This window comes from Diceros bicornis, chromosome 29, assembly GCF_020826845.1.
Source record: "Diceros bicornis minor isolate mBicDic1 chromosome 29, mDicBic1.mat.cur, whole genome shotgun sequence".
Classification (NCBI taxonomy): domain Eukaryota; kingdom Metazoa; phylum Chordata; class Mammalia; order Perissodactyla; family Rhinocerotidae; genus Diceros; species Diceros bicornis.
This window is the reverse complement of record NC_080768.1, coordinates 33,675,459-33,698,826: the sequence shown is the minus strand read 5'-3', so window position 1 is coordinate 33,698,826 and position 23,368 is coordinate 33,675,459. Positions and strand designations below refer to the sequence as shown.

General features: G+C 35.7%; 1 protein-coding gene across 1 annotated transcript in view; it reads right to left on the bottom strand.

Annotated features, from left to right (window-relative positions):
• The window catches only part of KCNU1 (potassium calcium-activated channel subfamily U member 1), a 134,223-nt gene that overhangs the window by 92,519 nt on the left and 18,336 nt on the right, over window positions 1–23,368 (bottom strand). The window contains 9 exon segments of the mRNA XM_058524865.1: window positions 3,482–3,551; window positions 4,645–4,727; window positions 5,850–5,955; window positions 12,481–12,591; window positions 14,204–14,295; window positions 15,229–15,399; window positions 20,828–20,903; window positions 22,157–22,232; window positions 23,183–23,294. Coding sequence (XP_058380848.1) covers window positions 3,482–3,551; window positions 4,645–4,727; window positions 5,850–5,955; window positions 12,481–12,591; window positions 14,204–14,295; window positions 15,229–15,399; window positions 20,828–20,903; window positions 22,157–22,232; window positions 23,183–23,294 — 897 coding nt within the window.

Below are 23,368 nucleotides of genomic sequence, written 5' to 3'. Positions count from 1 at the left end.
CAGTCTTTTTAGATTGTATGTTTTCAGGAATTTATCATTTTCTCCTAGGTTGACTAATTTATTCGCATATAATTGCTCATAGTAGTCTTTTATGATCCTTTGTATTTCTGTGGTATCAGTTGTAATGTCTCCTTTTTCATTTGTGATTTCAATTGAGTCCTCACTCTCTTTTTCTTGGTGTCTTTAGCTAAAGGTTTGTCAATTTTGTTTATCTTTTCAAAAAGCCAGCTCTTAGTTTCATCAATCTTTTCTACTGTCTCTATTTTGGCCTCTATTTCATTTTTGCTCTCTATTTTCATTTTAGTCTCTATTTCTCTTATTTCTTTTCATTTATTTCTGCTATGATCTTTATTTCCTTCCTTCTCCTAACTTTGTTCATTCCTCTTTTCTTATTCTTTGAGGTCCAAAGTTAAGTTGTTTGAGATTTTTCTTGTTTCTTGAGGTAGGCATTTATTGCTATGAACTTCTGTCTTAGAACTGCTTTTGCTGCATCCCATAAGTTTTGGTATGTTGTATATCCATTTTAATTTGTGTCAAGGTAATTTTTTATTTCTCTTTTGATTTTTCATTGTCTCATTGGTTGTTAAATGGCATATTGTTTAATCTTCACATATTTATAAATTTTCCAGTTTTCTTCTTATAATTAATTTCTAGTTTCATACCATTGTGGTCAGAAATGATGCTTGATATAATTTCAATCTTCTTAAATTTAGTAAGACTTGTTTTGTGCCCTAACATATGACCTATCCTGGAGAATGTTCTATGTGCATTTGAAAAGAATGTGTATTCTGTTGCTTTTGGATGGAATGTTCTGTATATGTCTGTTAAGTCCCTCTGGTCTAATGTGTCATTTAAGGCCACTGTTTCCTTATTGATTTTCTGTCTGGATAATTTATCCATTGATGAAATTTGGGTATTAAAGTCCCCTACTATTATTGTATTGCTATCTATTTCTCCCTTTAGGTATGTGTTAATATTTGCTTTATATACCTAGGTGCTCCTATGTTGGATGCATAAATATTTACAAATGTTATACTCTCTTGCTGGATTTACTCCTTTATCATTATGTAACACTCTTCTTTGTCTCTTATTACAGTCTTGTTTTAAAGTCTATTTTGTCTGATATATGTATAGCTTCCCCAGCTTTCTTTTGGTTTCCACTAGCATGGAGTATGTTTTTCCATCCTTTCACTTTTGGTCTGTATGTGTCCTTACACATGAAATGAATCTCTTGTAGGCAGCATACAGATGAGTCTTTTTTTTTTTTTTAATCCATTCAGCCACTCTATGTCTTTTGATTGGAGAATCTAGTCCTTTTATATTTAAAGTAATTATTGATAAGTATGTACTTACTGTCATTTGTCAATTGTTTTCTGACTGGTTTTTAATTTCTCAATTCCTTTCTTTTTCTCTTGCTGTCTTCCTTTGTGAGTTGATGATTTTCTGTGGTAGTATGCTTAGATTCCTTTCTCTTTATCTTTTGTGTATTTACTATAGGTTTTTGCTTTGTGGTTACCATAAGGCTTACATAAAAGAACTTATATTTATAAGTCTATCTTAAGTTGATAAGAACTTAAGTTTGATCGCATCTAAAGCTCTACATTTTTACACCCCCTCCCACATTTTATGTTTTTGATGTTACAATTTACATCTTTTTATCTTGTGTGTCCCTTAACAAATTACTATAATTATAGTTATTTTTACTATTTTTCTCTTTTAATCTTCATACTAGCTTTTTAAGTTATTAATCCATCACCTTTACAACATTAGAATATTCTGAATTTTACTATATATTTATCTTTACCAATGAGATTTATACTTTCATGTTTTCCTGTTACCAATTAGTATCCTTTCATTTCAGCTTAAAGAAGTCCCTTTAACATTTCTTGTAAAACCCGTCTATTGGTGATGAAATCTTTTAGTTTTTGTTGTCTAGAAACCTCTTTATCTCTCCATTTTTTGTTTCCTTTTGGTGAGGAAGATTGGCCCTGAGCTAATGCCTATTGCCAATCTTTTCTCTTTTTGCTGAGGACGATTGGCCCTGAGCTAACATCCATGCCCATCCTCCTCTATATTGTATGTGGGATGCTGCCACAGCGTGGCTTGATGAGAGGTGCCTAGGTCCATGCCTGGGATCTCAACCTGTGAACCCTGGGGCCACTGAAGTGGAGTGTATGAATTTAACCACTATGCCACCAGGCTGGCCTCTCTCCTTTGATTCTGAGTGACTACTTTTCCAGGTAGAATATTCTTGGTTGGTAGTTTTTTGTTTCATCACTTTGAACATATCATGCTACGCCTTCTGGCCTGCAAAGTTTCTGTTGAAAAATCTCCTGATAATCTTATAGGAGTTCCTTTGTATGTAACAAGTTGTTTTTCTCTTGCTGCTTTTAAGATTCTCTCCTTGTCTTTAAATTTAGATGCTTTATTTATACTGTGTCTTTATTTAGATGCTTTATTTATACTGGTGTGTGTCTCTTGGGACTCTTATCATTTGGAACTTTCTGTGGTTCCTGGATCTGCATATCTGTTTCCTTCTCCAGGTTAGGGAAATTTTTAGCCATTATTTCTTCAAATACGTTTTCTGCCCTTTCTCTCCTTCTGGGCCTCCTATAATGTGAATGTTGGTCTGTTTGATATTTTCTCATAAGTACTTTAAGCTATCTTCACCCTTTTTTCTTTTTGCTGTTCTGATTAGGTTGGTTCTTCTACCCTGTCATCAAGTTTGCTGATCCTTTCTTCTGCTTAATCTAGTCTGCTGTTGAACCTCTCTATTGCATTTTTCATTTAAGTTATTATGTTCCTCAGCCCTGAGACTTCCAGGTAGTTGAAGTTCTCACTGTGTTCATCTATTCTTCTCTGGAGCTTGGTGAGCATCTTTATGCCCATTATTTTGAACTCTCTATCAGATAAATCACTTATCTCCATTTCATTAAGGTCTTTTCCTTAGGTTTTTATATTGTTATTTTGTTTGGAACATATTCCTTTGTTTTTTCATTCTCCTTGACTCTCTGTGTTGGTTTCTATGCATTAGATAAGACAGCCACCTCTCCCAGTCTTGAAGGAGTGGTCTCATGAACCTTATTGTTCAGCCTGCCCTCACTCTTAGTTGTCTCTCAAACCTTTGTGATTGTTCAGGCAGCCTACTGTGTTTTTAGTGGCTTCCTGTAGTTGAGCGTGTGCCAAGACCTGTCAGTGTCCCAAAGGGAAGGATCTCAGCCAGCACCTAGATTCAGACTGATTAAAAGACAGACTCTCAGGTAGCAGCTTTTAAAGTATACAAATATATCTTTTCCTGAATTTACATTCTTAAGTGATAACAATCTTAAGGAGACTCCAAATTTCACATACAACTGGCCAAAACTTTTTATGTGTAGACCCATTATCAAGTAATAAATTCATCTATTCCTTAGATGAGCTAAGTTCATCTAGCTCCACAGACTAAAAGGAGGAGATTGGATAGGCTAGAATGTTACAATACCTTGTTGTGGGATTGAAGTATCTGTATGATGACTCTGGTCTGTGGGTAATAGTTCTTGATAGAGAGCACCCTACATAAATAACAAATATGCTCATCAGGGATGCACCATATCCAATGGCTTCGTAATATAATTCAATTCAGAGTTAAATTGATGTGTAAGCATAGGGAAACAGTGTATTATAAAGCTCATCATTACGCTCTTCTCTAAGAATGTTGTTTAATAGCTTACACATAGAAGGGTGTTATTGTTTTAGTGGCTTAGTTAACTAAATCTATGGAAAGGTCAGCTCTTGGTATTAGGAGACTGTGGTCTTCTGGGACAAATTCTTGAGGAGGAAATAACAGTTTCATATATTTTAGCCTTCAAATTCAAACACATTAATTACAGGAAAAAACAGAGACTGAATTACCCTTTATAGCTTGAAGTAGCTCATAGACTGTCTAATCCAATTTTCTCATTTTACAAATTAAGACACTAAGATCTAGCTCATATTTACTGTATTATGCATGGTGCAATTTCTCAGCAGTTTCTTGCTATTTATACAGGTACCTTCAGCTATGTATATTTATTTTGCTCTGGGGGCCAAAAGTTCATTTGGGTTAGGCACAAGCCATTGCCATCACAACGATCGTTTGAATGTGTTACCACAAGTCAAGTTCCTGCTCCTAGTTAGTTCTGAGTTAAAGATGGTAACTCTAACTCTAGCCATCTTGAAATACTTGCCAATAGTCATAAGCATGTCATACTGAACCATGTACAATCTTTCACTAGAATTACTGGAGAAAAAATCCCAATAAATTAAGTCTACTAATAGAATTCACAAATCACACATGGCGTCTTTATTTTTGAGGGGGAGAGGATGTTAGCTCTAAGGGTGTCATCTGAACAGTTATCAATTATTTGCATGCTTGCATTTTAAATTTAGATAGCTATTATCCATATGAAACTTCAGGAAAGTATGTGGAGAAGCACATAGACACTCAGGATGCTCTATTTTCACAATCTGTGCAGCCTCTGGGGCAAAATAATAGGCAGAAACCTGGAATATGATGAACATAGTGCTGTGACAGTGACATCTTCTCCTACACACTGGGCTTTATTTTAAAAAAGGTAAAAATAACAACAGCATGGGAGCATTTAAAACACAGTGCCAGCTTCTTACCTCATAATGTTTGAAGTGTCTTCAGCATGTAAGTCACTGCACAAAGGATTGGCTATAATCAGGCATGCTTCTGCAGATTCCACCTATTCTTCAAGATTAAACAACAGCCATCTTGTTAATTATATGGGAAATGCTCTAGTGTTCCCCTTTTGAGTTTTCTTATAAAATTTCCAATACGAAAGAGAACACACTCAGCAAGGACTTGTGATAAGGATGTCTTTACATCAGGATCATATTCCTGCAAATGCTGCAAGGGCTGTAGCAGATGGACCAGGGGGCAGGTTTTCCAATATAGATGTAAGATTGCTTTAAAATGGGTAAAGGACATAGTTATATTTTTCCTATCACCCATAACCATCAATTTATGACTAGTGATGAGTAATAAGATCTTTTTAAGAAACTGCCCATATATTTATTTATCTTTCAGAATAGTAAAGAATTGAGGAACTGCAAGTCTGCTTGGCTTAGAGTAAGCAGTCGTTCAATATTTGTGGATTCTGAATCTTAAGGTTCTAGAAAATTATTGAAGTGGCTCTTATAATACTAAGTTGCAGGAAAGAGAAAGATTATTCTGTGTCTGTCATTTTCAGCTTCTATACTTTATGTTGACTGTATAGACCTCTGCTTTAAAAAACTGAAGCCTTTTGGATTATGACTGTGAAACCTAAAACATTAGAGGAAGCTGGCTTTGATTTTAAATGAAAGATGTCTAGAGGGCTGGCTGCGGCTCATTAGTTTTAATCTCAACCTTAATGGGGTCTTTGCTATTTTCCTTCACATTTCTCCTATCAGAAGGCATATCAGCTTGTTTAGGAGAATTTGGTAAAGCTGACAGACTCCTCGAAATCTCTCATCTGTTAGGAATCCTATTTGCATAGTAAGATCAAACACACTTTTACTATCTATAATTTTTTCAGATCTCTTAGGCTGATAAAATAAGACTGTTCTAGGTAAATAGAGAATTTAGTGAAATAAATAATGTAAATGTAAGTACAGGTAAACAATGAGGTCTGTTTGATATGTGTCAAGGAAGAATTGGAGGTCAATTACTACATTTCCTTTATCAGCAATTTTTAAAGATGAGGAAGTCATATTTTCCCCAATTTAAGGGTCTGGAGTAATACCTTTTGAAAGAGCAATACATCCTATCCTCTTAATAGTTGCAGCTTAGGAAAACTACAAGGAGGAAAAGAACTGGATCTTACCGCAACTCGCCTCAGATCCTCCCACTTCAGCGCAGATCCAGAAACAAAAGTTGTATAGGCCATGTAGCACTTAAATATGGTTTCCAATTCCAAAGAAGGAGGAACTCTGGACAAAAGATATGCCAAAGATAATTCGCTTTAGTTTAGAGATTGTTTGATTTATTTATTGCATTTAAATAGAACCCCTAATCTCCTTTTGAAAAAACATCCATCCTCTATCATTAATCCATATGGTTAGGTGATGTTGAGACCACTAGCCTAATGCCAGGCATGGGCCTGAAATTCCTCTCTAATCGTTCATAGTGATATGAAAAAATACAAATCCGGTTAATGCTAAAAAAAAAAGGCTGAAGAAGTTCAGTATCAAATAAAAACAATTCAGTTATTCAAAAAGACAACACTTTAAAAGAACTATGAATTTAATAAAATAGCTTCTAAATATATGAAGAAAAAATTGACAAAACTAGAGAAAGAAATTGATGATCTGCCACTGTAACGAGAGATTTCAACACATCTCTCAATTACTGATAGATCAAGCAGAAGAAAAAAGTCATTGTTTGATATTTATAAATTCTGTAAGCAATATTTAAGATATCCTTTCTTTTTCTTTTTTTCACCTTTATTGAGGTATAATTGACAAATAAAATTGTAAGATATTTAAAGTGTAGAACACAATGATTTGATATACGTATACATTGTGAGAGGATTCCCCCATTAAGTTAATTAACACATCCATCACTTCACATATTTATCTATTTTGCGGGGGTGAGAACTTTTCAATTCTACTCTCTTAGCAAGTTTCAATTGTAAAATACAATGTTATCAACTATAGTCACCATGTTATACATTAGATCCTCAGACCTTATTCTCCTTAAAACTGAAAGCTTGTACCCTCTTACCAACCTCTCCCTATAGCCCCCATCCCCTAGTCCCTGACAGCCACCTTTCTACTTTCTGTTTCTATGAGTTTGACTTTCTTCTCCTTTTTTTTTTTTAGATTCCGTATATAAGTGATACCATGCAGTATTTGTCTTTCTCTGTCACTTAGCATGATGCCCTCCAGGTTCATCCATCTTGTCGCAAATGACAAGATTTCTTTCTTATTTTAAGGCTGGATAACATTCCATTGTATATATAGACCACATTTTCTTTATCCATTCATTCATCAATGGACACTGAGGTTGTTTTCATACTTTGGCTATTGTGAATAATTTGAATTTTTTTTCAAGAGCACACAAATATTTATCAAAACCGTAATTTACTTGACCAATAAGGAAAGCCTCAACACATTGCAAAAAATAGTTGTTGTACATATTATGATCTCTGATCACAATACAATTAAGTTAGGAGTTAATAAAAAAACTTAAAAATATTCTTCATATTTGGAAATCTAAGAAAATAGACTGCTAAAAATCTCATAGGCTAAGAAGAAATTACAATGAAAGTTATATAATTCTTATAAATATATTAGGTTGAAAACACTAAATATCTAACCCTTTGTATACAATAAAAGTAATGGTTTAGGGGAAAGTTATAGTCTGAACGCTAATGTTAGAATAAATCCAAAGAGATAAGAAGGAAAGAAACAAAAAAAAACAAGAGTGCAAACAATAAAACAGAAAAGAAAGATAAAACAGGGAAGATCAACAAAGCCAAACATTGTTTTTTTGAAAAAAAATCTAATATAATAGGTAAAGCTGTAGTAAAATTGATGGAGAAAAAGAGAAGACAAAAATGAAATATCATATAACAATAAATACCAATTAACTACAGCCACTTCAAGAAATATTATATACATTATATAATCATTTTTTGAACATTATATATACATCCTATATAATTTAACATGAGGAAAATCTAAGACCCACAGATTACATAAACATAATCCTCCTTCTATAAAGGTAAATATATCTAAAATAAAGTGTGCGTTTTAAGAGTGTATATAGATGCAATAAAACTATAGGAGAGAGAAAGAATGGTCATGATCTACAAAAAGACTTCCCCTATTCCCTTAAAACACTTTATATTCAGTATGTGACATGTGATCATCAGCATATGTGGACAAGTGAGAACTTTGCATATATCCATATATTAAATATTAGTAGAGTTGGGGGCTTCTGCATTCAGGAATAGTAAACTAGGTAACTTCAGCCAAACTTCTACTGAAAATACATAAAAATGCTGGATTGAAACATAAAAACATCTCCTAATAAATCATCAAGGATACAACCAGACCGTGAAGAATTACCAGGCCAAAACCTAGGAGAAATCAAGGTCTTGGACATTAAGTTCAGTCCCCTCCCCAACCCTACCCCACTCCACCCAAAAGCACTTACTAATTCAGAGGGAGCAGCTACCAAACTGAGCCCACATTTTGGTGATCTCACAGGGCAAGGGGGCCAAAAATGTCCAGCTTCTCTGACACACAAGATGAGGAGTTTGATAACCCCTCCAAATTTTAAATTTGTTGATGGTTTCCTTCGCTGTGCAGAAGCTTTTTAGTTTGATGTAGTCCCTCTTGTTTATTTTTGCTTTTGTTACCCTTGCCTAAGGAGACTGGTCCAAAAAATATATTGCTAAGACAGATGTCAAAGACCTGACTGCCTATGTTTTCTTCTAGGAGTTTTACGGTTTCAGGTATTACATTCAAGTCTTTAACTCATTTTGAGTTAATTATGTGTATGGTGTAAGATAGTGGTCCAGTTTCATTCTTTTGCATGTAGCTGTCCAGTTTTCTCAACAAGATTCATTGAAGAGACTATCTTTTCTTCATTTTATAGTCTTGCCTCCTTTGTCATAGATTAATTGACCATATGAGTTTATTTCTGGGCTTTCTATTCTATGCCATTGATCTATGTGTCTGTTTTTGTACCAGTACCATACTGTTTTGATTACTATAGATTTGTAATATAGTTTGAAATCAGGGAGTGTGATACCTCCAGCTTTGTTCTTTCTCAAGATTACTTTGGCTATTCGGGGTCTTTTGTGGTTCCATATAAATTTTAGGATTCTTTGTTTTAGTTCTGTGAAAAATGCCATTGGTATTTTGATGGATATTTCACTGAATGTGTAGATTGCTTTGGGTAGTATAGACAGTTTAAAGATATTAATTCTCCAATCCATAAACACAGTATATCTTTCCATTTATTTGTGTCTTCTTCAATTTCTTTCATCAGTGTCTCACAGTTTTCAGAGTACAAATATTTCACCTCACTGATAAAATTTATTCCTAGGTATTTTATTCTTTTTGATGCAATTATAAATAGATTGTTTTTATTAATTTCTCTTTCCAATATCTTGTTATTAGTGTATAGAAACACGACCAATTTCTGTACATTAATTTTGTATTCTGCAACTTTACTGAATTCATTTATTAGTTCTGATAGTTTTTTGGCAGATTCTTTAGGGTTTTCTATACATGGTATCACGTCATCTGTAAATAGTGACATTTTTACTTCTTCCTTTCCAATTTGGATGCCTTTTATTTCTTTTTCTGGCCTGATTGCTGTGGCTAGAACTTCCCATATTATGTTGAATAAAAGTGGCAGAAGTGGGCATTCTTGTCTTGTTCCTGATCTTAGAGGAAAACGCTGAGCTTTTCACCACTGAGTATGATGTTATCTGTGGGTTGTCATATATGACCTTTATTATATTGAGGTACGTTCCCTCTGTACCCACTTTGTTGAGGTTTAGCTTAATTTTCTTACCTTACCTTATCATACATGATTATACTAAGGCAAATAACACCTAACATGTTCAGAAAATTTTCTTAGCTAGCTTCACAATTTCACTAGATACATTTTCTATTTTCCATGTTCTTTTCGGTGACACTGTTATCAAAATTCTGTTTCTTTTTCCAATACTCAATAGCAATTTCATCATTGCTTTCCTGACCTCTACTAAGAGTCTCCATGCAACCCTTCCAAGATTCTGCCTACCATCAGTTCCCAAAAAAAGGCCAAATTTTGGCTTATGATAGCACCCCACTTCTGGTACCACTTTTTGTATTAATTATCCCTTTCTGCAAAAGAAACTCTTCTAGAACTTATTGATCTAAAACAACAATAATACATTATTTCTCTTGATTTTGTGGGTTGGTTGGTCTCAGCAAGGTAATTCTTTTGTTCCATATAGTGTTGGCTGCGGCCATTTATGTGGGTACATTCATCAGAGAGCTTGACTGGGAGCTGGAGTGACCAAAATAACTTCACACATATGATTGTCGTCTCAGCTATGTGACTGTGGTAGCTGAGAGCTGGCTGGGCCTTCTTGCCAGCAAGCTAGTCTGACTTTTTATATGATGGATTAGGGCTCCAAGAGAGTGGAAATTGAAACTGCCAGTCCTCTTAAAGTCCAGACCTGAAACTAGCAAAGTGTCACCTCTGCTGCATTCTATTTATCAAATCAAGTCACAGGCCAGCCCAGATTCAAAGGGACGAGAAAGAGACTCTGTCTTTTATTGAGAGGAGCAGTGTGAATGTACAATAAGGGAAAGACATGTTAATATCTGTATTAAAGGAAAACCTACCACAATTATAGACTGTGATAATTGCTTTAAAGGAAATACAATGAAGAAATGAGGCAGAAGGATTAAAAGATACTAAGTTAGATAGGTTGGATGGGGAAGGACTCTGAGTGCTGAAGGATGAAAATAAACTGGTCATAGAAAGGTAGAAGAAGAGCTTCTGAGCAAAAAGAACAAATCAATAAAATGGCCTTTACCAAAATTCAGGAGAGACAAGATATTAACTTTGAATAGGGTTGTGATAGTGCAGATGAAATGATAGAAATAGAATTAGGATTTATTTAGGAGACAAAATTGATGATATTGATCAAAGTGTACACAGTGTTTGAGGGAGACAGGAGTATCAAAGACAATGCCTAATTTTCTGTTTTAAGGAAACACATTGATGAGGTACCATTTACTGAGATAGAAAACGCTATATTCTTTGCTTCTTTTATATTTTTTATTTGTCTTGTGAGATGGAAATGGGACATAAGATCATGAGTTTACTTTTTTGAGTCTGAGGGGACTTTGAAACACTGACGTGGAACTATCCAGTAAGCAATTAGTTATGTGAATAGGGAGCCACAGAGAACGTCTGGTGGAGGATATAAATTTTGGAGTCATCAGAGTATAGACGTAATTGGTAAAATTCTAGATAGATACTTACAACATTTTGCATCATTTAAAAAATTTCATTTATTATCTTAAGTACCTATAATAACCTACATTAGACCACAAAAATACAGCAGCTGATAAAATGTCACTTTCCATACATCTAATGATTTCCTCTTTGTCACTGTCTATAAATGGATTATAATTATTAGCCTCTTATCATTTTGAGCACTGGTTTTTTAAATTATTTTTTAAATAAAAATTCAAGTAATACACAAATTACTGAAAAGACAGGCATGACAATGATATTGAAACAGAACTGTTGGCTGTCCATCAACAATACCATAAAGGAGTTCAAAATGCTTATTGGTTATCTCATATATGAGATCCCAAAGTTACGGTGAACTGGAGATGTCATAAAGTGAAACGTACAGAGTGTTCAACTATAAAATGTGTGAAGGTTGAGGTGATCCTACGTACAGTCCTGCATAAAATCAAAATGTCATTTCACATCTGGCTGACTTATTTAGTAAATGAGTGAGGTCTGGATAACCGATTAACCACTTGGAAAAAATAAAGAAGTTATTTCCCTACACATTACAGGAAATCAATTCCAGAGAACTTAAATATAAAAAATTTCATTATGAAAACATAAAAATGCTAGAGAAATATTTATTTAATTCTAGAACAGAGAGACCTAAGAATGTCAGAAAAGAAAAAAGCCAAAAGGAAAGAATCAATGGATTGGAGCATATGCAAATCAAATGCTTCTATATTAAAATAAAAACATACAAAAAATTAAAGGGCAAAGAGAGAAAAATAATTACAACATATGACACAAAACAGCTAATACCAAAATATATTAAGAGTGCTTAAAAGTCAGTAAAGTAACAGATGACCATCCTCATAGAAAAGAGGATAAAAGAAATGAGGGATTTCATAAAGGAAAGGAAACCATCAAAACACACAAAAATGGATCAATCTCACCAGGAACCAATATTGTTAAAATAAAACAATTAGAAACCATTTTACCTACTTAAAAATCTTTTTGTATTCAATATGCATTTCCCAGTGGTCCACAAAATATTTGACTTGGACTCTGCTTGGGGAAAGGTAAACTGCACAGAACAAAAACATCATCAAAAACAATCAGCAACTATTTGAACTTCACATTTCCAATTCTGAGAATTAACAGTTACAATAATAATTATGAAGTGCACCAGACTTGTGCACAAAATTATGGTCATTGTAATAAGTGTAGGGTAACCTAAATGATAGGGAATCACTTAAATACTATTAGTACATATATAGAAAAAAATCCAGCAAGATATATTCCAAAATATTTCCAGAGATTAACTCTGATCATGAGATTGCTTTTTCTTTTGTTGTTGCTTATAATTATTTCCTAATTTTTCTACGAACATTACAAGGGTAATTTTCTTTCATTAAAAATTTTCACATGTGTTTCAAGTATTTTAATTTAGACCCCATGAGCCATGCAGATACACTTACTCTCCCAGAAAAACAATCTCAGTGTTGATTTCCCCTGACCTATGACGGAGAAAGTTCCTCAGGAAAGCAGTTACACTGTCGACAGTGATGTTTCCACAGACCACAATGAACCTAGGGAGCAAAAATATGTGAGGTGGGTCATCTGAGGAACAGAAGTATCTTCCTCTCTAGATTTAGAGATAGACAATTAGCCTAAATTTAGTTTTAAATAAATTTGGTATTTGGATCACTCAGATTTTAAAAATAGAAACACCAAGGACTGCATCTCCAATAAACAAAAGAAGCGTCAGATTTCTGTAGTCCCTAGTTCATCTCATGTAGGATATGACTCCACACATTTAATTTACTCATAGCTTTTCAGGAATACAACAATAATTATCATAATTGCTAGAGTCTTCATAGTTATTTATAATTTATGATGGACTTGAAGGTACATTATTTCACTTGATTTTCCACTTGATTCCTGATTGGCTGACATGGTCTTTTTTTCACTGAGGAGCAACTGAGGCACAAAATGGTTCATTGATTTTCCCATAGTCAAATACTATGTCTGAAGTAGGGCTAGACTCTAGGTTATTTTGGTTTATCTTTGGCATCTAAAATTATCTAGTAGTCACAAAAAAGTGAGTCTGATGGAGAGACATCTAGGAGAGGTGCAAGAATCTATGCATGTAGTTTTTATGGTGAAAAATAGCTGTCAATTTCCTTAGGCTTAATATATATATGTATAGAAGTTATTTTTCCCCCCATTAGTCATTTAAGGAAACTGAAAGAATAATTTTAGCCTAAGTTAACCTCAAATTTTCCAGATCTTGTTGGCTGATTTAGCATGTGTCCTGTATCCCTTGCCTGAGATGAACTGGGTCAGACTTTGGCCTATATAGTTTATTTCATTGTTTTCAATATTTGGTTTTCATTATTTTTTTTACTTTCCTCTTCATACTCCTAGGTCAATCTTGGTTTTCAGCCCACTGCATTAAGAGACCACTCCAAGGAGTTATATCCGTTGTGCCTCTTTCCTCTATAGCAGACAGAGACTAAATAAAGAAGAATCTTTTCAAATTTAAGATCTCTGTTCCATTCTTTTCTTAGAGGTGAAAAAGCATAATGGAAACTGAGGTAACATATATCCAAAGAGCAGCAGTGTAAAAACAATTCCAACTCCAGTCTCCTCCTGGGAGCAAATGGCCTTGCAATGGCCAAAATGGGAGATCCGGGAAGTACTGGAGAAGAGGCTGAAGGTGCTCCACACCCGAGCAAACCTCTGCCCGTGAAGGAGCCCCGTATAGTTTAAGGAAGTTTTGGCTAAGATAACTGAATTGAATTAATTATTTTAAATTTGAACCGTGGCTTTAATTTGATCCATTACATAAAGTTAGCCGTACGTTAACCACGTGATGAAAATGAATACGACAATTAGTAACAAACAGAAGAGAACTGTTAGTGATAAAGAATGTAGAAATATTGCCACAATCAATAATATCTGATAGTGAATGACAGCATTATCTGTCATTTTGATTGATTTAATGCTCTTATAAGCATCTATGTAGTAGCTTGTATCAAGTAGCAATCATCTTATCATATTTATTGTAGCATAGCCCTCTGTAGTGCATGAACGACCTTGCCAATACATTCACCCAGGCCAGGCAACAGGTGTTTGGAAAGAGATATGTGACTAGTAGAATATCCCAAACTGTAGAAATTATCCTTGAAAGCTACTTACTTCTTCCCTTTGACCACTTCATAGGAACTGGTGTATTTCCTCTTGTTAGCAAAGAGTTCCACCATTTCAGGGATATAGTTTGCAAATAGTACCTAAAATGATCAGCAAATAAAACTTTAGGTCTCATTATTTTCAAGGATACTCCAAAATTCTGGGATTATAAAGGAGAAAGAAGGTACATAAAACTTACTCTCATGTAGGAGGGGCATGACTGTGAACTCTATCTTTAAAGGGAGACCATTTTTCTTCCTTACTTCAGCCTTTGGATTTGGTTAAAATTTAATAAAACGCTTTTCAGCATTCAAAATGATGAAAGCAAGGACAAGCAGTAAGGCAACCTCCCTGCCCATTTTGTCCCCTCGTCCTTCTAATTGCCCTTCTTACTCTTTGATTTGATACTTTTTGGACCCTTGGAAAAAACAAAGCAGATGGGACAGAGGGGGGTTAAGGGAAAAAGACTGAAATGAGGGGATATAATAATGTGGACAGGGGAATATCAGAAAGGTGGAGTAGAGAACTCTGTTACGGATTTTAAGGAATTGAAATTAAAGTCACTAAAAGAACAGGAGCCTTCCTTTGTCTGTGACACACTCCTGAACCAAGCACAGATGTTCACTTATCTGAGGTAAAATGCTAGTTTGGAGAGAGTGTACTCATCTAATCTGGAAAGAACTTTCTTCAGATCAAATTTCACACGCCCTTTCCTTTTGGAAGAAAGACTTTAATCTGGTGGGCAAACAATGAAGGAAGATACGGTCGCTCAAATCAGTGTAGAGGCTAATAAGGAAAGTCTGCTCTCCTTTGTCTACCACCCTTCATCCCTGGACACCACGCAGTTACATCACGCCCTCCAGGGCATGCAGTTTGGAAAATATAGGATCCATGTATCTTTTCATTTTCATTTGACACCTGCTCTAAATCAATGCAACATTCACTCTCAAACCTATATTGCTTTATTTCTCACCATTAACCAAATGTTTTTGGTTTGTGTAGCTATATTCAAAGATATTAAAAATAGTCTTCACCAAACTCCCCAGGGTGAAGAATATGATGAAGGTCCGTCCTAGGGATGTCTTGGCTACCACATCTCCAAAGCCAACAGTCGACATTGTTGCCATGACCAGGTAAATGGACTCAAAATATGATATGTTCTGGGAATTTCGACCTTTGAGCCAGGGATCACCAGAATTTTCCACCTGTCCAAAGAGAAAAGACTAAGGAAAGGTCTCTGAATGGACTCCAAGGGAAACTTTACAAAGAATAGGCAACACATTGGATTAGTTTCACTTAACTCAATCCAAATGAAATATTAAATGATTCCCAGGCTGTTGTGAAGGGTTTGCAAATTGTGGGTAGTGACAGTGAAGTCTTGTTTTCCTGCATTGTGATTATTGCTGAAATCTGAGGGGCATGTAGCTTGAGCCCACATTGGGAATGCTCTACAGGGGGATGGCTGCCCATGTCTCTTTCTTTTCATGTGGGCACATCATCGCATCCTGGAGCCGTGAGACTCCAAACGCTCTCAGAGCAATTATTATTTATTCTCATTTTTCGCCAGGTCAGGATTGCCATTAAGGAAAGAAACACTTAAATGGGCACTTCATCTCAGTGAGTTGAAGCACATGAATGTTAGTGTCTAAGGAAAAGCACACAAACAAGGTTTCCAAGTTATTTTCCCCCCTCACCACAAAAATCTTCCCAGTAATTAAAAAAAAATACTCTGAAAAATATTTTCCTCTGATTTTCCCCGTAAGTCTTCACATTTTAAGGAAACTAAATTTATCAGATCATCCTTTTTTATATTAAATAGAGTAACTTAGGCAACGTTATTATACTTTATATTTATAGTATATATAAACTTATTATTAATATATAATATATATCCTGTATATTATATATAACATATAATAATTATAAATAATGTATACAATTTTCCTTTATTTTTCCATTTTAAGACTTTTTTCCCAGATAACTTACATATTGCCTAGATGTTTTCCATTCCTATCTAGCATAAAAATGATAAAATGCTAGAGATGCCTGGGGAAAGTAGTTTTTTTGTTTTGTTGTTGGGAAGTGGAATGGAAATGAGAAATAATGTAGTATGCACAAAGATTTGATCACTTTTTAGAAGCGATGTGCTGAGTGCTAATCCTTTCTTAAGTTTGCTGAGTAGGTGAGGAGTGTGGAGTCCTATAACGCCCCACAGCGAAATAAGAACGAGATGGTGTGTCTACACAGAACTCTCATGGCTGGTAGTGGATTTTCTTGCAAAGTCTGCTAATCTGCTTCCACCAACTTCTGGAGTCTTTACTATTTTCTGAGACTAATGTACTATAAGAAAACCAAGTTTAAATCATTGTTTTTTTTTTTTAAAGGAGTATAAGAGTTGCTTGGGACAGCTTCCTTTAAGCTAAAACCCCACAGTGTCTTTTACAACATCTCAGCACAGGGATTCAATCATATTTGTGCCCAACATGATGTACAACTAAAACCAAATTTACTTCAACCTGGAAATTTCTCTCACAATAAGTTAAATAACACTTTAAGGTTTAACACTCTTTTTTGGGAGCATTCCTTTAGTGTTTCAAATCCCTCCCCACTCCTCTAGCACCTCTCTAAGAGCTTAGCATCAACATGTCAGTCCCAGATAGGAAATGAGTTAAAGTTAAGATAAAGGATTATGGCCAGTGTTAAAATACTAAATTATTATCAATTTTTAACTCCATATTTCAAACCTGAAATTTTATGTTTTCAAACTCTATGTTTCAACGTTAGGTAAGATATGCTGTGGAGGAGGAGGATATAAGGACACTCCCATCTCCTCTTACCTCCCCCTCATTGGTGTTAGTTATATTATTTTTTATTATTATTATTTGTGTGTTACAGTCTGCAACCATAATTCCCTTGGTTATATCTTGGTTCTATTTTAAACTCTTTCAGTCATCACCACTACTACTTTTTATCATGGTTTCCTCATTCTCGAGCTCTTAGCTTTGATTCTTCTCCTAGGTGGCTGGATATTCTCATCAGGATATATTTTTAAAAGGGCTCACTGGTGCTCTTGCATGCTTAAAATGGCAGGATAGGTTACACTTCCACACGAACTTTGTGGCCGCTGCTCAATCATCTTCTGGTATTGCTGTTGCCCTGAAATCTGAGGCTAGTTTCAACTTTTCCCCTTTATGTAGACTTTGTTTTGTTCTTCTTGGATATTCTCCTTATCCTTGAAGGTCAGTAACTGCTCCAAAATATGATTAAAATAAGTAATTTAGGGTTATTTTTTCTGAGATTCAGTATACCCTTTAATCTACAGATTCGAGACTTTATTTTAAAACATTTTTCTGTTGCCATTTACTGTGTCCCCCTCTTCAGGATCACTAATTTTATAGTAAATCAACATGGCCCATCTTTCATATTTCTTTTCTACAATAATTTGAGGACTTTTGTTCTTTTGCACGTTAGTGTTTTTGCCTCAATCTTGTCCACCATGTTTCTGAGCATGTTTTTGTCACATTTATTACATTTTTTTCCCTCTAACAGTTTTCAGCTCTGTAATACTTTTTTCTTCCTTTTTTCCCTGAGATATCTTTCAGCCCATTTTCCAACTCCTGCTACTGTTTAATAATCTTTTATTTAAAATCTTATATATTTTGTTTGAATTATGAGTTTCAGTTTCTTTTTAAAGCCTTTTGTTTGTCTTTTTTCTCAAATATGGAGGGCTTTTTCTTAACTTTTCCTTTGTTTCCTTGGGCAAGTTACATTATGTAACTGTTGTTGTACCGATGTCTCTCTGCTCTCCACCACACCCCCCTGTTATTTTGGGCAGAATTTAAGCATAGGCACCATATTGATTACTTTCTGGTTAACACTCACCTTTGAATGGTATCAACTTTTAGCTGAAGGACAGTGTGCGTATAGGAAGATAGTGAGTTGGGACAATCAAAGCTTTTATTTTGGTTTGTCATTTCAAATATTCTCTCAAGAAAATCTGCTATTTTCTTTGCTCTGAGATATAGCTCTTCTAGGTTTTTAACATTCCAGATATTGGTGTGACTCACAGTGGATCCCCTTAAGTCACAAGCCAACTGGTTGCTTCTCCTTCTTTCTCCGCATGCATCCTCATTGGAGGTCCCCTTATGTGGGTGACTGGATGCCCAACAAGGGCACATGTTCACGTGCTTAAAGGAGTCGAGCAAAAGACTTGAATGATTCAAGAAAGACTGGCAGAGACTGTGTCCAACCCAGAAGCCCATGCTATTTACAAGGGACAGCTAGTCTTCGACTAGGACTGTTGGTGGCCTTGGGAAGAGTGGGTTGCCAGAATCTTGTAATTTCCCAAAAAATCCAAAAATCAGGATTTTTATGAGAGCTCTCCTTCAAAGTTAGCAAGAAGGGGCCAGCCCAGTGGCATAGCAGTTGTTCGTGTGTTTCACTTCAGCGGCCTGGGGTTCGCTCGTTCAGATCCTGGGCGTGGACCTACTCATTGCTCATCAAGCCATCCTGAGGTGGCGTCCCACATAGAAGAACAAGAAGGACACACAACTAGGATATACAACTGCGTACTAGGGCTTTGGGGAGAAAAAAGAAAAAGAGGAAGATTGGCAACAGATGTTAGCTCAGGGCCAATCTCCCTAAAAAATGTTAGCAAGCAATAAAAAACAAACAAACAAACAAAAAACCCCCAGAAAATATGAACATAATTAGGTCAAATAAAATATGCCTATAGGCCCCATTCAGCCGGAGAGCCCTTCACTGGAACTGCTATTGAAGGCAAAACAGTCCTGTTACCATGGTTTCTCCTTTAGCATTCTCTTGCCTACCATTCTGTGATGGTCAACAGGCCTCTACAGGGACACTGATCATTGCTTCTCATCGTAGGACCATACCCTTAGATCCAGTCCTCTAGATCCACGGATCCGTCTTTACTGTTATGACACTTCTTTTCACAGAAATCTCTCTCTTGCTTGAGTCCTGAGGGAGGATGTGGCCGGTTTCAGATTTCTTGAAGGTTCATATCACAGTTTGCATTTGGTGTTTGACATTTTTCTTGACGAACTGAAGATGGTAAATTTTTTACTTTTTTTCCTGTTATTGTTTTAATTAATTTTCAGAGAAGGACTCAAGTGAAAAAGACTTCTACTATAATTTTTGTTTCATTTTGCTTTACTCAAAGACTTCTGCAGGCTTTTAACATCCCACTTCAATTTCCACATTTTCTAATGACTGCTCCTCAACTGTCCTCGAGCAATAAAGTCCAGGAATTTCTTTCCTACTGTTGAAATCCAATTATTATTTTCCTGATTATGTGAGATAAGAACTAGGCTTTCCTGTAGGAAAGGGAAGCAGCTGTATATACAGATTGATTTCAGGAGAACCAAGAAAGCCCCAAAGCTCCCCTCTGCAACTCAGCAACTCCTCCCCAACTCTCTGGCTTTGATAAATGTGAAATTCCTTCATTGGATTCATTTCTTTGACTATTTTTTTTTTAAATGCTAGAACACCTATGAAGATATAGCGATAAATTTTACCTATTGCTTACACCTTTGAAGGGTAAGCTTATTAGATTCTTTCATAAGAGCAGATTTTGAAAGATGAAGGAAGGAACATAGATACCTTGAGTGTAGGAGATACATATTAGTGAGAAATATGGGGTTGGAGAAAACCCAGAAAAAGGAAGTAAAAAGATAAACCTCACACTGGAAACTCCTGATGTAGACAGGAGTTCACAAGGTTTACCTCTATTTTTTGAAGAAAAGACGTTTCCCCATACATATATACCTATGATAAAGTTTAATTTACAAATTAGTCTCAGTAAGAGATTAACAACAGTAACTAATAAAATAGAACAATTATAACAATACGCTGTAATAATGAAAGTTATCATAGATCTTAGCAACCTGGGTATATGGTTTTTTCCTTTCCTTATTAAGTCGGGAACTTTCACTTTAAGAAAGTACTTTATGGCTTCTCTTTGGCATATCCAAATTGCCAGCATCACTGCTCTTGCGCTCTGGGACATTATTAAGTAAAATAAGGGTTACTTGAACACAAGCACTCCAATACCGTGACAGTCGATCCAATAACCAAGACAGCTACTAAGTGACTAACAGGTAGGTAGTGTATAAAGCATGGATACGCTGGACAAAGGGATGATTCACATCACAGGCAGGATGGAGAAGGATGACATGAGATTTCTTCACGCCACTCAGAACAGTGCACAATTTAAAACTTATGAATTGTTCATTTCTGGAATTTTCCATTTAATATTTTCAGACCAAGGTTGACCACAAGTAACTGAAACTGTGGAAAGGGAAACTGTGGATGAGAGGGGACTACTGTATTGCATATTTGAAAGTTGTTAAGAGAGTAAATCTTATAAGTTCTCATCACAAGAAAAAAAATTTTGTAACTGTGTATGGTGACAGATGTTAAATAAACTTATCGTGGTGATCATTTTGCAATATATGCAAATATTGAATGATGTTGTACTCCTGAAACTAATATAACATTGTATGTCAATTATATCTCATAAAAAAAAATTCCTGCCTCAAATAAAAAGAAAAAGAAAGAAAGAAAAGATGTTCACGCGGACTAGTAACATCAAAGAGTTTATAAGATGCTTACCAGGTGAATGAATCCTGCAGCAGTGAACCAGGTACTGAGAACTATTGATAACAGTTTGGAAAACTTCACTGAATTGCTAGAGGAAGAAAGACAAAGAGCTGTTGGATTCTGATAGGTTCCAGAACAACACAACTACTTCATCCTCTAAAATCTTGCTACTCAAAAGTGTGGTTCCTGGACCAGAAGCAATGATATGCTTACCTGGGAGAGTATTAGAAATGTAGAATCCCAGGCCCCACCCAGATCTATAGATCTGCATTGTTACAAGATCCTCTGCTTGATTCACATACACATGAGAGTTTGAGATGCACAGCTCTAAAACACAGCCAGTCACACACATTTGTTGAAAAAGTTTAGACTTTGCTATGATAGCCAATAGCCTGATATATTGCTTTTAATAATATATTATACGTGCATCATCATAAAGTAAATTTAATAGACTGCTACATTGTCTAAAGTAATAGTACAAAATAAAGTGTCCCAGGAGTCTAGAGAGTGGGCTTGCAAAATAAAATTTGAGTAGATCACAGAAACATAATCTCCTATGGCTAAACTCACACCGGGTTCTTTGGGTGAAGAGGATGAGACAAGCGCCTGTCTCCTAAGTAAAGCCCTAGAGTTTAGCTGAAATCTCTGTGGTTTCCAGGCAGGGCCACGTGTCACACAAGAACAGCCCTTTCTGGTCCTGACTGGGATCCATATTTACGCTCCGTAATGCATAAACACTTAGCAGTGAAACCCACCTGGCTTGTAATATTTGATGCTTCTAATGAGACCGTAGAGGCATGGAGATTTTGAGTGGTAACATAATACTAAACTGCTTAAAACTTTAGAAGTGTTGCTGCTCAAAGGTGGTTTGGATTTTTTTTTTTTTCTTTTGGAGATATTTAGGTGGCTCCATTTCTGTAAGCAATAGTCCACTGCTGCTACTGGGCAACCCTCATGCTCAGGGGAATTGTCTTACATTCTCAGCCAGGAAAGACACGACGCATAGTAGCAAATGTGCAGAACCAAAGCCTCTGAATTGCTCCGATTTTTTATTTGGGTGGATGGGGGGCAGAATTAAAGCCTAAATGGACTTACACATTGTAGTTCTACAAAATAAAGAGGAAACAAAATCTTTAAAATGATGGCAAACTTTTCAGCCGGTGCGTGATGTTAATATAACTGAAGAAAGGGAGCGAATAATATCTTGGGAGCTGAGGGAGTTCATGACTTTTGAACTGAAATTCTGGTGGGAAATGAGTTGAGTTAAAGGCTCAGTTCACATTTTAATTTCCTGCCCCAAACAAGTAAGTAAGTAGTACTTGCGGCAGGACTAGCGTTTACCTGGTCTTGGTGGCTTGCAGAATTTGCAAGATTTGAGGAAGTTCTAGCAGCCGCAGTGCTCTCAAGAACCTTAAACCTACAAAGCAATGGAAAGGAGAAAGATGACAACAGAAAACGGTCACTGAGGGGGTAGTCTGAATGATAACACAACTGGGACTGCTTACAGTCTTCTCTCCCTGAAGTGCTCACATGTATGTATGTTATAATGTCATAGGTTTAAGAGCATGGGTTTTAGTTGAAATCCTAGCCCTGACCCTTAATAGCCATTGTAATCAAAACAATCCCCTCAGCTTCTTTAGTTCCTCACCTGCAAAATGGGAATTGATACTGTACCTACTCCACAGGGTTGCTGAGCTAACATAAAGTATAAAATAAGCACAACACACATTTTACTCTATTGAACTCTTCTTTAGAATAGAGACCAAATTATCCATAAACCACTTAAACTCCTGTCTATAGAATCTCTATGATACGCTCCTCATGTGTTTGCATGATATTTTACTTTATGTGGTTTGATCATAATGATGGCAAGAAATATTGAAATAATAATAACAAAAAATTACATAAAAACCGATAAAAGCCACATAACGCCCATGAGCTGCTAATTCATCCACCCTAAAGACAACGTAAGTAATTAAATAAACCCCTAACATGTCACACTGTGTCTGGATATGATGATTTATAGTTTTCGAAAACCAAGGGAGGCTTTTGATCTCCTCCAGTCCATGTGGGATCTCAGCATAAAGGGCCGCAGGGGGGTGAGATGTTGGGGCCTCGCCTTTCAGGTTGTGGACAAGCCTGTCCACAAACAACAGGCAGCCACTGACATCTACTGTGCAGCAGGTACAGCGTGAGGTACTGAGAAAAAAAAAAAATGGGTTCTGAAAATATATTACAAAACCGTACAATCACGGTGAGGAGTTTTTTTTAAATGGCATTCAGGCTTTAAAAGAAAACAAGGGACACTTATGAATGAATGTTGAGGGTTTTTTCAGAGATTGCTCCTGATTCCTACAATACACTTACCCAGCCAATTACTCTTCAGATAATAAGAAATAAAGGTTGGTGGGATGGTAAAGATGTCTACAATCGAATTCATCTCCAACCAGAACTTGACCTTGTCATCAGCTGCCAAAAACTATGAAATGGAAATAAAAGACCCCAAATTCTGTTACCCTCAAGAATTTTAAAATGAACATGAGTGGCTTTATT